The 17,529-nt window shown below is 46.3% G+C and overlaps 1 protein-coding gene across 1 annotated transcript in view; it reads left to right on the top strand.

Annotated features, from left to right (window-relative positions):
- CLTRN (collectrin, amino acid transport regulator) overlaps nt 1-17,529 on the top strand; it is a 159,218-nt gene that overhangs the window by 106,308 nt on the left and 35,381 nt on the right. Inside the window, exon 5 of the mRNA XM_086934341.1 lies at nt 14,625-14,819. Coding sequence (XP_086790467.1) covers nt 14,625-14,819 — 195 coding nt within the window. The remainder of the gene's footprint in view (nt 1-14,624; nt 14,820-17,529) is intronic.

Here is a 17,529-nt window from a genome sequence, read left to right as displayed (position 1 = left end):
GGGACTCACGTCTGAGCATACCCTGCCAACTTATGGCGAACAAAGCAGGTACAAAGGGGGTGGTGATGAACGGAGCATCTGAATCAATCAAACACTCACACCCAGTCAACAAATCTGAGTTTAATCCATCACCGTTCTTTAGCCTACTCTGCCACCCCAGTTCAGACATGGCCATATGAAAATCAGTCTGACCCTGTGCCTCATGGTAACAGTCCAGCCCGAACGGCCAAGCCATGCCTTCCCTGGACCGGATTCAAGCTTCCTAGGACCGGTTTCTGGCATTACAGCCGTCTTCAGCCAGGCTTGCTTGAATCCAGTGGCAAAGTTAGCAAGGGACTCACGTCTGAGCATACCCTGCCAACTTATGGCGAACAAAGCAGGTACAAAGGGGGTGGTGATGGACGGAGCATCTGAACCAATCAAACACTCACACCCAGTCAACTAATCTGAGTTTAATCCATCACCGTTCTTTAGCCTACTCTGCCACCCCAGTTCAGACATGGCCATATGCAAATCAGTCTGACCTCGTGCCTCATGGGAACAGTTCAGCCCGAACTGCCAAGCCATGCCTTCCCTGGACCGGATTCAAGCTTCCTAGGACCGGTTTCCGGCATTACAGCCATCTTCAGCCAGGCTTGCTTGAATCCAGTGGCAAAGTGAGCAAGGGACACACGTCCGAGCATACCCTGCCAACTTATGGCAAACAAAGCGGCACAAAAGGGGGTGGTGATGGACGGAGCATCTGAACCAATCAAACACTCACACCCAGTCAACAGATCTGGGTTTAATCCATCATCGTTCTTTAGCCTACTCTTCCACCGTAGTTCAGACATGGCCATATGCAAATCAGTCTGACCCTGTGCCTCATGGGAACAGTCCAGCCCGAACTGCCAAGCCATGCCTTTCCTGGACGGGATTCAAGCTTCCTAGAACCGGTTTCTGGCATTACAGCCGTCTTCAGCCAGGCTTGCTTCAATCCAGTGGCAAAGTGAGCAAGGGACTCACGTCTGAGCATACCCTGCCAACGTATGGCAAACAAAGCGGTACAAAAGCATTGTATCCAGTGGCATTTGTAAAATGGTGGCCGGGATATCTATAATTTTTGTGACAGATTAACCTGTCCACCAAACTCCCAATCTGGCTCTAATCCACTTTGCTTATGTGCCCCCCGCCTAAGGGAGTAACACTGGGTCCATGCACCTTGCGGTGCTGTCTGTCACCAGGCTTCCACATCCGGGGGGCCCAACAATGCCCTCACTGGACTAGGAGTGTAAAGTGAACAGCAGCGTGGTGAGGCCTATGTGTCTTTCCCAAACTGAAAGTAAAAAGTAAAAACTTAAAACTTCCTTTTATAGCTGCAAGGGCCAAATTATGACCCTGCGGAAAGGCTCCTCAGTACCTGTCACTGTGACTGGGCCAAGCGAAGCCAATAGAGGGAGTTTTGGCAGAGGCAAGAGAGTGGCAGACAGTTGACTGCGCATTAGGGGAAAGGGGCCAGGTGGGAACAAAGTGGAGGAGAGGAGAAGAGGACAAGACAGAGAGACAGGATTAAGAGAGAGTGAGGTGATCGGTGTAAGAAAAAATTGTGCTGAGGGAAAGAGAAAGACCAAGGGAAGGGAAAAAGGAGAGAAAAATAGATACAGATTGAGAGAAAAGGGCAGGTGAAAGAAAATAAAAACAGGGAGTGGATAAAATGGGCAAGAAAGATGAAGATGAGAGAGGTAAATGAGTGAGATGAGAGATAGAACAACTGCAAGGCAGTGGAGAGACTACAGAGGAGGCGTGCAGAGCAGGAGAGTGAGACAGACAATACAGCATTGACAAGGGATAGCATAGAGAAAAGAAACAATGGTGAATTAATATGTGATTTCTCTTGAAAAAGCGTGTGAACCAATTGATACCTTATAACATGCATGCACGTTTTCTTACTTTATTATAATGAACTTATTTAAATGTGGCGTGATATTATGGGCATTTATTATTTGGTGAAAGTAATCTATATTTATTCGATGACAAAACAATGGGTATAGACATCTTTATAAAAATGATTGCTGCATATTCCCTGGTGACATAATTGGCATATATTTTCGATGGTAACTAGACATAATATCGAATCCAAAATATAGAATAGCCATAATATCGAAGTCAAAATATAGAATGGACAAAATATCGAATGGACAGAATATAGTGGTGAAAATATTGAATTGAAGTAAGTCATATAATATCGATTTTCAAAATATAGAAAGTCAAAATATCGAAGTATATAATATAGGTATTAAAATATATCGAATTTTTAATAATATAAATTTTTTTGAAGTGTTTTGTATGTTAGCATATGTGTGAAAAGTGTGTATTATTTTAGTAATTTATTTTAAGTAATGGATTTTATATTATTTAATTTTTGCGTAACTTAGTTCTGTAGCGGGTTGTGGGTTTATAGGGGAATAGGGTGGGAAGTAATTTAATTGTAATTAATTAAATATATGTATTTATTTATTGGTATTCATTTTGAATTAATTGGTAATTAATTTTTAATCGGTAATTAATTTTGATTAATTGATAATTATGTTAATTTTATTAATTTATTTTCCGTAGCGGGTTGTGGGTTTATAGGGGAATAGGGTGGGAAGTAATTTAATTGTAATTAAGTAAAAAATGTTTATTTATTTATTGGTATTGATTTTTCATTCATTGTTAATTATATTATTAATTGGTAATTAATGTGTATTAATTCATTAATTGATAATTACAATAATTGTATTCATTTTTTTTCTGTAGCAGATTGTAGGTTTATAGGGGAATAGGATGGGAAGTAATTTAATTGTAATTAATTACATATTAAAAATACTTTTTGTGTATTGATAATAAATTTACTGTTAATTAATTATTCATTGGTATTAATGTTTATTATTAATTAGTTTTTGTTATTGAAAATTAATTCGTTGTTAATTAATTATGAATAGGTAATTAATTTTAATAACTAATATTTATTTGTATTTCTAATTGAATAATTATTACATATTATTAAATTGGTAATTCATTTTAATAAATGTTTTATTGGTATTGATATTTAATTTATTTGTATTAATAAATTAAATCATTACTTTCCTTGTTAAACTTACTAGAGTGGGAATAGTAAGTTTCACCCCTATGCTATTCAACGCTTTACCTATTGTTGCCCTCTCTGGGTTGGGAATAGTAATTTTTACCCTCCCGCTATCCAACGCTTTCCCTACTGTTGCACTCTCTGGAGTGGAAATAGTAATTTTTACCCTCTCGCTATCCAACGCTTTCCCTACTGTTGCACTCACTGGAGTGGGAATACTAATTTTTACCCTCCCGCTACCCAACGCTTTCCCTACTGTTGCGCTCACTGGAGTGGGAATAGTACATTTTACCCTCCCACTATCCAACGCTTTCCCTACTGTTGCACTCACTGGAGTGGGAATAGTAATTTTACCCCCACGCTATCCAACGCTTTCCCTAATGTTGCACTCACTGGAGTGGTAATAGTAAATTTTACCCTCCCGCTATCCTATGGTAAAAATATTGTATATTTTTTATTAATATTGCGATAATATATATATATATATATTTATGTATTAAAAAATAAAATTGTATGTTTTTTTAATAACTTAAATTTATTATTTAATAAAGTTAAGGTAAAGTGTTTATCTTCAGGTATTGTGGCACTGTATATTTTTATAGAGCCTTCACTTTTATTCAACCCTATAGGAATCATATCCATAATTATAATATCATCCGCATAGATTAGACGCGGAAAAGGGCGGCCGCCTATATTTGGTGCATCTACCTCTTGGGAAGAAAAACAATCTGGAAGATCTGCTAGATAAAGGGAGAAGAGAATCAGTGCTATCAAGCAGCCTTGCTTCAGGCCATTTTGTTTGTAGAAATTAGGTCAGAGAGGCCTTGATCTCCTTCTAGAAGAACCTGAGACTACAAATTAGAATGCCGAGCTATAATAATAGATAAAAGGAGGGTGGAGGGAATTCCCATTTTATGAAGTTTTTTCAAAGTATTCGGTGATCAATCTTATCGAAAGGCGTTGTAAAATCCATAAAAGCCACAAATATGTGTGACTTGTGAGTAAGAGTATACTTTTCTTCAATTAATTTTAACATGCAAATGTTATCTGTGGTACAATGGTCTTTCCTAAATCCAGCGTGTTCTAAAGGAAGGATTTTCTCTTCAAGCACCCAATCATTAAGATGACCCAGGACACTGCGAGCAGTTTTTTTCGCAACTGAGTCTAAAAAGGCTTTTTGCCAGTAGTTACCCGGGTGGTGCCTTTTTAAAGAGTGGAATTAAAATACTGCCAGACCAGGAGGAGGGAATCTTACCTAGCTGGTAGCAATATTTTAAAAAAGGGGCAAGGAATGTGGCCCATATTGTAATTCAAATCTCAAAATATTCTGCAAGCCCTCCATTCCATCAGAGAATAAATTAGGCCTCCTTAAAGGGTGGGGGAGTCAAGGACTGTGCACTACTCTGTTATGTGCTCTTTTTCAGAAAGTAATTATCTATTTTCAACACCTCCACTGGAGAGGGGTTTTAAGGTTCAGGCAGATCTCCAAGACCACCACCCATACCAAAGCCAATTAATGTTCTCAATTCCACTAAATAAAGATTCCCAGCAGGGAAGAATGTGCACAGCGCCTACCAGTCCTGCTTTAACTAAGTTAACAAAGGCCGTAAGGACTCTGCATCCCATGCAAAGCCAGCGGCCTAACAACATTTAAGGGGGGCCATGCAAAGTACATTTAAGGCCCCCAACTGATCCAATCAGGAGCTCTCAGGCCAAGGACCCCCCACCCATGCACAGGGCCTGCATCGTTCAGGATTATTGCAGAGAACCATTGACAACATGGAGTCTGTCTAAAGCAGCCTTCTGTTGGCTAAGATCCACCAAAATTAATCACATAAAAAACTATATCGGCACCAGTGGTAAGAGGAAAAGGTCTCTTGGCATTTGCATAGAGAGGGAATGTGAAAAAAACAAATCAAAACAAAAACACATGGGTCTGATGTTGGGACTTCTTAGTTCTTACTTTGTCTTCACTTCTCCCTATACGACTTGTGCTTTTTGCATCTGAATTGTATGACACATACATGGACTAAGCGAATCAGCTAGCAAGTGACTTGGTATGTTCCTTGTTGCTCTGTTCGTGCCATTCCTCTCTCGCTTTTTATGATCTCATGGTCCAAAGATCCAGCACTAGTGACAGTTTGTTTTCTGTGCTTCTTCATCAGTTTTGGAGCATTCTACACCTGGCTATGTGTCAAATGGTTAATCATGAATGGAACAGTAGAGCATTAAGATCCCATTTGTTTCGTCAAGGTTTAGCATCTTTTTTTTTATAAACAAATGTATTCATTTTACAAAAGGAATGCATCAGCCAAATCACACCATATTTCAATAGTCGGGAAATAGTCGCAGAATCCCGCTACCCAGTGTACAGACATTAGTCATGCAAAGATATGTTGGAAACAAACAAACCCCCGTGATTAGACCGCTCCCCCCACCCACTTCCCCAAATTCTGCGGTATTTCTTGGGGCAACCACGTGCTGTGTACATACCTTTCTCCTGTGTGGCGCACCAGTCCACCCCAGTTCGCCAACGCCCCACGGTTGGTTGATTAGGACACTTCCAGGAGGCTGCAATATCCCTTTTGGCTACAACCATGGCAGTAGTGAAGAACAGTTTTTCAATGCGCGACCCGTCTGGCCCCTCAGTGATGCCCAGAATCGTGTGCTTAGGAGGATCCCAGCACCTGAGAGAGTTCTTCCTCCATGCCTTCCAGAATCGGGCCAGGAGGGGACAGGCCTATACCATGTGGAGGAAGTCAGTGGGACCTTGGTCACACCTGGTACAGGCTGAGGACGGACTCAGCCCCGCACGATGAAGGCGTACAGGGGTGAGATATGCAGCATATAAATAGTAGAGCTGCACTAAGCTCAGCCGAGCGGAGGCGGTGACCGTTCTAGGGGCCATAAGGGCAACCCGCCAGTCCTCTTCTTCCAAGGGGCCCACCCAGTCCTCCCATTGTGTCCGCAGTGGTTCCAAGGAAGTTGGGGTGTTGTTAATCAGTGTGCGGTAAATGCAGGAAATGCCACCCCTCCCCAGGTCCCCAAACATAATCTGTGCTTCAGGCGGGCTATGATATGGCAGCCGAGTGCCTGTTGCAAGATGTGAGTGGACGGCATGCAGCAGCTGGAGGTAGCGAAAGAATTGAGAGTGATGCAGCGAGTACCTGGTTTGAAGATCTTCAAAGGAGCGCATATGATCCCCCATCCAAATGTCCCCAAGCTGTATGATGCCTATAAGGTCCCAGGCCTCGAAGCCCCGAAGCCTGGTCACCTCCCAGAGCCAGGTCCCGCGCCACAGGGGTGTACATTGGATCAGTGCATGTGTCCAGTTGGTGTGCCGCAGTGCAACCCGCCAGGCCAGTAATACAGAGCTCGTCACCTCCGGAAGACGGGATGGAATCGTTGTCCCATAGAGTAAGGATTATATTCTTTCGAGGCCCAGCTCCCCAAGCTCGAGCCTGTAGGCTGGATCGGACCACCCCACATTGAACCAGTTATGTATGGAGAGGAGTCTTGTTGCCAAATAGTATAGATAAAGGTGAGTCATCCCCAAACCCCCGTCGAATGAGGTGATCCTGCAAGTACTGAGAGCTACCCTGGCCCTACCTTTCCCCCATAACTTGCTGGTTAAGCCGACAAGTTCACGAAACCAGGCCCTGGGAAAGCACATGGGGGTATTCAGAAGCATGTAAAGGAAGCAAGGGAGAACCTTCATTTTAAAGAGGGCCACCCTCCCCATGGGGTTGAGGGGCAACAACTGCCACTGCTGGAGATCTGCCTTGGCTCGCTTCACCAGTGGAGTGACTTTGGGGACCCAGCTGAGCTTGGGCAGCAGGGTCACCCAAATCCCCAGATATTTGAATGATTGATGGCAATAAGGTATTTCAGACTGCCAATCAAAGCATTCCCGGGAAAGATGAATGGGAACCAGGACCTATTCGTTGGGATTCAAACGTAGGCCTGAGGCCTGCTCGAAGGACTGCAAGACACGAAGACAATGGGGGCCAGGCCGGGCAGGATGTGCCAAGTAGATGAGAACGTTGTCTGTGTAGAGGGTGATTTTATCCGGTTCAGCTCTGGGCCATTCCCATCCCCACACCTGGTCGCAAGACCGCAACAAGGACGCCAAGGGCTCCATCACTAAAGCAAAAAGCAGGAGGGAAAGGGGACAACCCTGCCTCGTTCCCCTACAGACCGGGAAGGGCTCCAACAGGACCCCTTGAACAAGAAGGCGAGCCCTCGGAAGGGCGTACAGAACTTTGACCATGGCCGAAAGCGAGGGGCCAAGTCCCATCATGTCAAGAACATCTTGAAGGAAGCCCCAGTCCACCGAGTCGAAGGCCTTCTCAAAGTCGACCAGGGAAAGCGCAAGGTAAGGGGTGAGGAGGTGGCGATGGGCCAGGGCGGAGTGCAGTCTGCGAAGACAGTGTCGGGTGCCGCGGGAGGGCATAAACCCACATTGGTCGGGGCGGACTAATTTAGACAGATGGGGCTTGAGTCACTGGGCAAGGAGGGTGGCGAAGACTTTGACCTTTGTGTTTATGAGGGAGATGGGGCGGTAGTCTGCACCCCGCTGCGAGGGGGGCTAGGATTTCGGGAGGACCACAATGGTGGCTATATCCGTTTCTTGAGGAATGGAGCCCTTCTCCACAGCTTCGCAAAACAGTGCATCTAGATGGGGGATGAGAACGTCCTGGTAGTGGGTGTAGTATTCCTGAGGAAGGCCGTCTGGGCCGTGTCTTGCCAGCTGAAACAAGGGTGATTGCGTCTCCAATTTCCTCACGGGAAATGGACAGTCCAGATCGGCTTGAACGGCGGCGTCCACATGCGGAAGGCGGCCACCCTCCATGTCCATCAGGTCCGTAAGGGATAGGGTCGGGGCTCTAGCATCATGTAGCCTGTGGGTACGGCATTGCGACCCGTCTGGTGCCGCTATTTCAAGGATCATACAGTTCGTCCTTGGGTACGTAGCCAGGCAATGAAGGAGTGCGCCATTCTTGTCGCACCAGCCATTTAGCCTGGCCACGGAGGAGCGCCAAAGGAGTTTAGCCAAGTCCAGTGATAGCTGCTTCATCTCCAACCGGAACCGGGTCAGAAGTCTCATGTCGGAAGCATCTGGGGACCAGGCTACAGCTCGTTTGAGGCGCAGGGCCTGCGCCTCTCGCGAGGTAATCTGCTCCAATTGGGTTTGTCGCTGGAGCTTGAGTTGGCCTTAGCATCTTTTCTAGACACAGATATAGTACCATGGTATGTCAAGGAAGAAGAAGACTGTTTGCACTTTAAAGGTTTCTCTATCACTCACTTGGCAGGCTCTCATCCTACAGCCATACTAAACTGAATAACCCCCATCTTATCTAATTTCAGAAAATAACCTGATTAGGCCAGAAACCATCTTGGATTAGATGCTGCCTTGGAAATTCTATTGATTTAGACATCATTCTGCTCCCAGTCAGCTTGCAGTGATTTTAGTTATGTCTTTTACCCTTTAATTTGGAGATGCTCCCTGATCTCTGTTTAATTAAAGATGTAAATAATAAAAATGCCCTAAGAATGAATTAATCTTGCAATATTCAGATCCAAACTTTGCCCATGCTTTGACGCTGTAAACAAAATATTAAAGAATTTAAATATTCAACAGTCAGACATACTAAAACAGTTCCACATAGCATTGTTTCTGGGTTTCGAGCCATAGCTGCTAACAGCGGTGTTGCATCCTCCCCAGCTCTGGAGCATGCAAATGACCATGCCACACAGGGAGCTCTGTAACACACATCTTTATTGTTCGGCATGCAACAGTTAACTGAACTCACTATGTCATAACCAGTTCAGTTTTTAACGTCTTTATTTCGAAGTTCTTCTTCATAAAAGACAGGCATATAAAATACATACACAAAACACACAACTAATATGTACAGATTTATACAGACAATTAAAATATTCCTTCAAGAATTTTGTTTAAAAAAAACAATTAAATTGCATAGAAAGACGTTAGTGTCAATGTTAATACAGATATAAATGGTCTATTCAGGAATACTTCCCAGAAAAAAAAATAGTTTAACAGATTAGACACTTAGCTATTAACACTTCGTAATTACATATAATACAAGTTAAAAAGAGACATATGCCCAATCTATAGGAGCCTATACCTGGTCTAAGAACATACTACATGAGACCACATTACTGACTGAGGTAAAATATAAACTAGACCCTTAATAACAGCTATTCAACCATTGCAGTATTAATAGGGTATGTCGTGTCTATGGGGGGCTGAAGGGCTAATATCACCCCTTTCTAGGAAGCAATTGTATACTGCTGTTGATCTTAATAAGGGGATGTGTGAGGTACATGGATAAAAATCATACAAATCCCAAATGGAGATGGGACCGTCACCTTCATGGGGCTGCAAGGATCTTAGGTAGGGGACGATGTTCCTATTCCTAAATTTAACAAGGATTAGGTCTCCCGGAATGTCCTTGGCTAGTGATCCTAACCAGCCCACCCTTCTAACACTCAGGATACCACCATCCATATTTGGTGGCAGGGGTCTATTTTTATCTAGCCAGAAAATGACCTTATACAAAAGGTCCTGATATCTCTCGGGTTTCCTATGAGCGGGAGCTGGAACTCCCGAAAGAACTAGCACAAAGGGGGCGGCTTCTGGAGGTAGGTCTATATGTGCAGTTCTGTTAGACTCTGCTCTAATAGCAGAGTGATTTGTTAACAAAGGATTGGGGGCAACTCTAGTGACCGGTGGGGATTGACTCTTAGGAGGCTGTCTATCAATCTGGACCTTTTTTGTATGTACCAAAGGTTTGCGCGCTGTTTTAGTAACAGATGGAGGTAATTTACTTGGGGCTGGAACATTTTTTGTTGTGTCAATTAACAAAGGCACTTCAGGTACAAATCGTGGAATAGAGCAGTTGGATGTTGTCATCGTTATAACAGGTAAAGAGTTGGCTTTTATGGCGGACTCTACACTTGTCAGCCTATCCCCTAAAGCGGAAATTTGTTCTAGCAAGGGTGCTATTACAGACTTTAACAACTGTTCGAGCTGGGGCAGTAGTCGCAATTGCAACAATGATACTTTGTCTTCCAAATATTCACTGACCCCCCTGGGTATGGTAGAGTTTATAACAGGCGATGGGGGATCAGTACAGCGTTTTTGTATTTTAGGTTGTAGTTCGCAATCATTTGCCCCTTCATGTTTCCTTTTCGCACTTTGGCCCAGCGATAGAGCGGTTGCCTCAATGTTATCCTTATTAGGTAGTAGGGAAAGTTCACATGGTCTGTCATGTGGAGTGTTAATACTAGGGCCTTTTATGGGGGAGGGGGATGTTATTGGAATAAAGTTAGTCCCGCACAGTGCATTTAGTTCCTCCCAAAAGGGCAAGTTTGGCAGATTAACAGGGGTGTGTGACGGGGATAGCAGTTGACGACCATCATCAATAACCATTTCACAAATAGTGGTGGGTGATGCATAGCTCAGAATAAGTTTTTCCATTCTCTGGCTGTAGTATGGAAAGTTCGTATACCCCCTTACGTGTCACTTCTTTAGCGTTGGAGCCAAGAGATGTGGCCCGTCCCGTCCTCCTCGTGCCTCTGAGGGCCACAGAGGGCCCGCCCTTTGCCCGGGCTTAGCCCGGCGCGGTCCCGCGCGCGTTCCGCGACGCGGAGGAAGCCTCCTCCTTTTCTGCGCCTCCGGGCGCGCTTCACCAGGAAGTGACCCGCTCGGCCTGCTGGGAGCTGTAGTTCCCCGGCGGCCGTGAAGCTGGAAATCACTGGCGGCAGGGGGAACCGGCAGCGTTTGGGCCCCAGCGGCGGCGTGTGGCAAGTGGCGAGTGTCCCAGGAATCCCAGGTAGGTTCTGCAACAGAGTTAGTCCCCCCGCTCCTCAGTGGGAGCCTCCTCCTTTTCTGCGCCTCCGGGCGCGCTTCACCAGGAAGTGACCCGCTCGGCCTGCTGGGAGCTGTAGTTCCCCGGCGGCCGTGAAGCTGGAAATCACTGGCGGCAGGGGGAACCGGCAGCGTTTGGGCCCCAGCGGCGGCGTGTGGCAAGTGGCGAGTGTCCCAGGAATCCCAGGTAGGTTCTGCAACAGAGTTAGTCCCCCCGCTGGAAATCACTGGCGGCAGGAGGAACCGGCAGCGTTTGGGCCCCAGCGGCGGCGTGTGGCAAGTGGCGAGTGTCCCAGGAATCCCAGGTAGGTTCTGCAACAGAGTTAGTCCCCCCGCTCCTCAGTGGGAGCCTCCTCCTTTTCTGCGCCTCCGGGCGCGCTTCACCAGGAAGTGACCCGCTCGGCCTGCTGGGAGCTGTAGTTCCCCGGCGGCCGTGAAGCTGGAAATCACTGGCGGCAGGGGGAACCGGCAGCGTTTGGGCCCCAGCGGCGGCGTGTGGCAAGTGGCGAGTGTCCCAGGAATCCCAGGTAGGTTCTGCAACAGAGTTAGTCCCCCCGCTCCTCAGTGGGAGCCTCCTCCTTTTCTGCGCCTCCGGGCGCGCTTCACCAGGAAGTGACCCGCTCGGCCTGCTGGGAGCTGTAGTTCCCCGGCGGCCGTGAAGCTGGAAATCACTGGCGGCAGGGGGAACCGGCAGCGTTTGGGCCCCAGCGGCGGCGTGTGGCAAGTGGCGAGTGTCCCAGGAATCCCAGGTAGGTTCTGCAACAGAGTTAGTCCCCCCGCTCCTCAGTGGGAGCCTCCTCCTTTTCTGCGCCTCTGGGCGCGCTTCACCAGGAAGTGACCCACTCGGCCTGCTGGGAGCTGTAGTTCCCCGGCGGCCGTGAAGCTGGAAATCACTGGCGGCAGGGGGAACCGGCAGCGTTTGGGCCCCAGCGGCGGCGTGTGGCAAGTGGCGAGTGTCCCAGGAATCCCAGGTAGGTTCTGCAACAGAGTTAGTCCCCCCCATAACCTTTATTGACCACACCCAGATACCTTCCAACTGATTACATAACTCTGTAAGGAGTTCACCAAGGACCACAAGGGCCCTACTGCACATGATCGTATGACACTACAAGCGGCTGGTATGCAGGAAATGTATCTGGGAAAAGAGAGTGTCTTAGGAAAAAATAGTGTTTTGGCTTTGTGAATGCTGTTATATTTTGTCATGGTTTTTGCAAAGTTTTATTTCTAGGGAAGCTGACAAGCCCTCATCATACTTACAAAAAACATTGACCAAAAAAATAAATATATTCTTGGACTCAAATAGCTAACATTGGCGTAGTGATCCCTGGCACTTAAGGGAATTACTTTGTTTATGAAGTGCTCATTTTGAAAGGTCAGATAGCCATCATTCACACCGAATTAGCTAATGGCAGAAGTGGACATCCCCTTTGTCCCGTGATGTATGCTGTAGTGGGTGGGCTTAAGATGTGACTGAAACAACACCAGACCAATAAATAAAGAGGGCTGAAAGAAATTCCTTTTAAGTAAGTATACAATACATATAATTTTAGTAGAATTAGAGGATTTTGGTTAACACTGGAGCTAAAAATGACATTTACACTGACAGTTACATGGCAAATTCCAAGATTCCACAGACAGCTAAAAAGGAAGCATTTTATTTGTTACCACACTTGATAACCACAATGCAATTCTACTAGAAGAAGCTAGATAAACATTTAGCATGGTAAGTATGAAAGTCTTTACGTCTTATACAAATAGTTAAAACCCTTCTTTTTAGAAAGTTAGCTTTATTCTTTAAACAGGAGTATCAATGTGCCTTTTCAGCCGACTGGAAATTTGGCATGATGTCGTCTTTGAGTAAAACGTGATGCATCTAGTCCCCATATTTCACAGGGCACCCTCTAAACCGGAGTTCTTCAAACTGAGAGACAGGTCTTGCCTGGGGAGGCTGAATTGATCTTATGTGGAGAATAGGCACTTTTACTTTTCTTCTGAGGTACCAAGGCATCATGTCGAACAGAATGTTGTGTTTAATGAACAAAAGGGAGTGGTACTGAGTCATTCATGTCCTGTAGATGTCAAAGTGAAGAGGGGATCCAAGTAATTCTCAAGGTCTTTCAGACTGTGGATACTTTTTCACTTTAAGTGAAACTGGTCTGCCAATAGCATGTTGGCAAATTTGTAATTTGATTGCATTTTTTATTTTTATAGAAACATCTTTATTTCAATTTCCATAACAAACACATCAACCAGGTGCTTGGTCTGAACACACAATCTTCACATGAGAGTTCACAAATCCCCAACCCCTCCCACACTTCCATAGCTATCAAGGCCCTCGCTGTACCCCTTTTGGGTTAACCACCTAGTTCGGGGTAAGACCACCATTTGCTCCAAAACTTCTAGGGCTGTACATATACTTTCTTCTATTTTGGCACACCAGTCCATGTCACGCGTCCATGATGTTATCGATGGAGCTACAGGCGACAGCCACTGCTTAGCTATATCACGTTTAGCCACCAACATGCCCAATCCCACAAGTATCCTGTCCCCTTGGGAACCTCTCAGATCCTCCATTATGCCCAACAATGCCGTTCTGGGGTGGACTTCAATATGCGTCCCCACTACCTTGGATAAAGTGGATGTGACACTGTTCCAGGAGGCTGGGGTGACTGGACACTATCGTACCATGTGTAAAAAGTCACCTCAGGGATTGCGACACCTACCTCAGTCTGGGGAGGCGCGAGCTCCCGCCTCCACAACTGGCGGAGCGTCAAGTAGGCCTGCTCAAGAATTTTTAATTGTAGGAGCCGAAGACTCGCCAAAATCGCTGGTGTTTGGAGGCCATGCATGCATCCCTCCAATCAGCATATTCCAATACCCCTGCTCACCCCTCCCACTTCTCCTGCAGTGAGCCCATCAAGTGCCTGGAGGGCAACACCAGGGTTTTGTAAACTAGGGAGATGGCACCTTTCCTACAGGGCCCTTAAGCAGGCAGCCCTCAAGTGGACTATTTTCGGGGATATTCTCCAGCTCTCCTTTGTATTCCAGGATTGCATGCCAAAATTGTAGGTAGCAAAAAAACTGCAAAGTGGGCATGTGAAAGTCTGCATGAAGATCCTGAAACATCTCCCAGTCGAGAGATCTCTATATGGTTCCACCCTTGGAAGCCCTCCAGAGACGCTATCTATGCCAGTCAACAGCCCTCCCACAAGGGAGTTTCAAATGTGAGCCCTCGGTCCCACCCCATCCACTTCACTTCAGTGCAGCCCTCCACACCCGGAAGATCACTTGAGTCATCTCTGGAAGGGACGTAGGGATGGGCGCCCTTAAAGGATTGATTGCATTGTTAAAAGTGATAATTAAATATTACAGCAATGTTTTTAATTGTGGAGTATATTTAGAACTACCAATTGTATAGAATTATTGAGGCTTGCTCTGTGCTTGTGAAATCTATTGTTTTTAATATAAACCTAAAAGGGACTTACATTTCGTCTCCTTCCTTTTTTTTCCGGCTTGACATTGGTTCCTGTGCGTGTCACTTACCTTTTCTCCATTTCTATTGGTTGTATCATATGTTCATGCATTTACAAATGCTTCTTTTCTTGTTGGGTCTTATGCTTACAGAAAACAGAGGAACCGGATTAACAGTGCATTCTTGCTGAATGATGATTCCCTGGAGTTTGTGCAGATTATTCCCACACTCAGTGGGCCGCTTGAATCCTCCATTACGGTGTGGCTTGTGGTGTTTGGAGTCATCTCCTGCCTGGTTCTGGTTGCAGTATCTTTTCTAATCGTGTCTACCATCCGGCGACACCGAGAGTAAGTTTTAGTCCTATAACTGCAAACATCATTCATACTAGACTTTATAGTGTGCTTCTCTCAAAAACATGGAACAATTATGTTTGACCATATCTTTGTATTTGGAGCCCCACTGTTTCTCCTCTAAGGGGGCGGGTAGCAGCGCATCCCAGAATTTCCAAAGCCGTGGGATCGGATGAGGGCCTGCCGTCGAAGGTAAGACATACAGGCAGGATATGCTATCCTTGGAAGTGGTGCCTGATTGGATGAATTTCTCCACGGGGAGCAGGTCCCTGGTCGTGGCCAGCTGCACGTGGGGTTGCTGCACCCAGTGTTTTAGTTGGCGGTAGTGATATTCTTCCGTGGGTGGAAGCTTAAAACGAAGTGCACATTCCGCAAAGGAGAGCAGTTCACCACGTTGGACCAAGTCAGAAAGCATGAGGCAACCACCCTCTCTCCATCAGTCAAAGGGCCCTTCTAGCAATGTCGGGTGGGAGGTTGGATTAAAATTAATGGGGGAGTAGGAGGAGTGGAAGGTCATCAGAGGCAGTGTCCTGGTAACAGTGTCCCACACATGGAGAGTGGTGGCCGTGGGGGTACTAAGGTATACATCAGGCGGTTTTTCATGTTTTGGTTTCCAATGGAGGTCCCATATAGTTCTACCCACTACCTGTCTGTCCATATGGAGCCAGTGTCTGTCCGAAGCCCTGAGGGACCAATCTGCCATTACCGTCAACTGGACTGCTTGAAAGCAAAGGCAAAAATCAGGAAGAGTCAACCCACCCTCCGAACGTGGTCTAGTCAGGAGCCACTGGGATAGACGAGCCCTCTGTCCCTGCCAGATGATTTTGTTCCTCATTTTCAACTCAGAAAAACAGCATTTTAAATACGGTAATCGGGCGACCCTGGAAAAGGAATAGGAGCCTGGGTAGGACATGCATCCTAATTGCATTTGTCCTGCCTATCCAAGAAATAAATACTGAGCCCCATCTCCGGAAATCAAACTGAAGCTGCCGCAACACGTGGCGAGATTGGCCTTATACAGGTCAGTTAGTTTGGGGGAAATTTTAACACCTAAATAGGAGATTTCTTTATGTACGCAGCAGAAGGAGACTGTCTCCTCAACCCTCACCATCGCCGCTTGAAGCAGAGTTAAATTAAGTAGAAAAGATTTAGCTAAAGTGGCTTTGAAACCTGCTGACTTTTCAAGGTCAGCAGGCCATAAGCCATAAGTGTGGCAGGGTATGCTCAGACGTGAGTCCCCTGCTCACTTTGCCATTGGATTCAAGCAACCCGGGCTGAAGACGGCTGGAATGCCGGAAACCGGTCCTTGGAAGCTTGTTTCCGGTCCAGGGAAGGCATGGCTTGGCAGTTCGGGCTGGACTGTTCCCATGAGGCACAGGGTCAGACTGATTTGCATATAGCCATGTCTGAACTGGGGTGGCAGAGTGGGCTAAAGAACGGTGATGGATTAAACCCAGATCTTTTGACTGGGTGTGAGTGTTTGATTGGTTCAGATGCTCCGTCCATTACCACCCCCTTTTGTACCACTTTTGGCCGCCATAAGTGTGGCAGGGTATGCTCAGACGTGAGTCCCTTGCTCACTTTGCCACTGGATTCAAGCAAGCCGGGCTGAAGACGGCTGGAATGCCGGAAACCGGTCCTCGGAAGCTTGTTTCCGGTCCAGGGAAGGCATGACTTGGCAGTTCGGGCTGGACTGTTCCCATGAGGCACAGGGTCAGACTGATTTGCATATAGCCATGTCTGAACTGGGGTGGCAGAGTGGGATAAAGAACGGTGATGGATTAAACCCAGATCTTTTGACTGGGTGTGAGTGTTTGATTGGTTCAGATGCTCCGTCCATTACCACCCCCTTTTTGTACCACTTTTGGCCACCATAAGTGTGGCAGGGTATGCTCAGACGTGAGTCCCTTGCTCACTTTGCCACTGGATTCAAGCAAGCTGGGCTGAAGACGGCTGGAATGCCGGAAACCGGTCCTCGGAAGCTTGTTTCCGGTCCAGGGAAGGCATGGCTTGGCAGTTCGGGCTGGACTGTTCCCATGAGGCACAGGGTCAGACTGATTTGCATATAGCCATGTCTGAACTGGGGTGGCAGAGTGGGATAAAGAATGGTGATGGATTAAACCCAGATCTTTTGACTGGGTGTGAGTGTTTGATTGGTTCAGATGCTCCGTCCATTACCACCCCCTTTTGTACGACTTTTCAAAGAGGCAAAGTTTGCTTTGGATAGCTGGCAACGATGTCGATGGGAAGTAGAACATTATCCGCGAAGAGCGAAAGTTGTGTGTTCATCTGGGCCAAATTTGACTGCATGAATAGCGGGGTTAGCTCTTATCCACTGCTCCCTCTAGAGTGCTCGCCTGGGTGGCCGCGCACATTGTCAAATATCCCGGCGCAGGGCGGCCTCTTGAGCTTGCATTACAAAGGATCCTTCTTATCAGTTGGACAACTCTTTACAGGCATCTGAGAATCAACACGCATCTGAAAAAGAATGCAGACTCGGGTGCCAGCAATAAGAAGAACAGGGCCAGGGTGTAACTGGATCCCTTTAGTTAAATCACAGCAGAACGAATCACATTTAACCTTTCAGAAGCAGTTTACTGTGGGCTGCAACTCTTGTGTTACAGAATCGAATAAGGAGAGCACTGCAAATCTAAAGTATATATGCATTACAGAGAGGGACTTTTTTTTCTTTTTCAGCATAGACTAT

The sequence above is a fragment of the Lissotriton vulgaris genome, chromosome 8, assembly GCF_964263255.1.
Source record: "Lissotriton vulgaris chromosome 8, aLisVul1.2, whole genome shotgun sequence".
In the NCBI taxonomy this organism is placed as follows: Eukaryota; Metazoa; Chordata; class Amphibia; order Caudata; family Salamandridae; genus Lissotriton; species Lissotriton vulgaris.
This window is presented reverse-complemented; position numbering and strand designations above follow the sequence as displayed.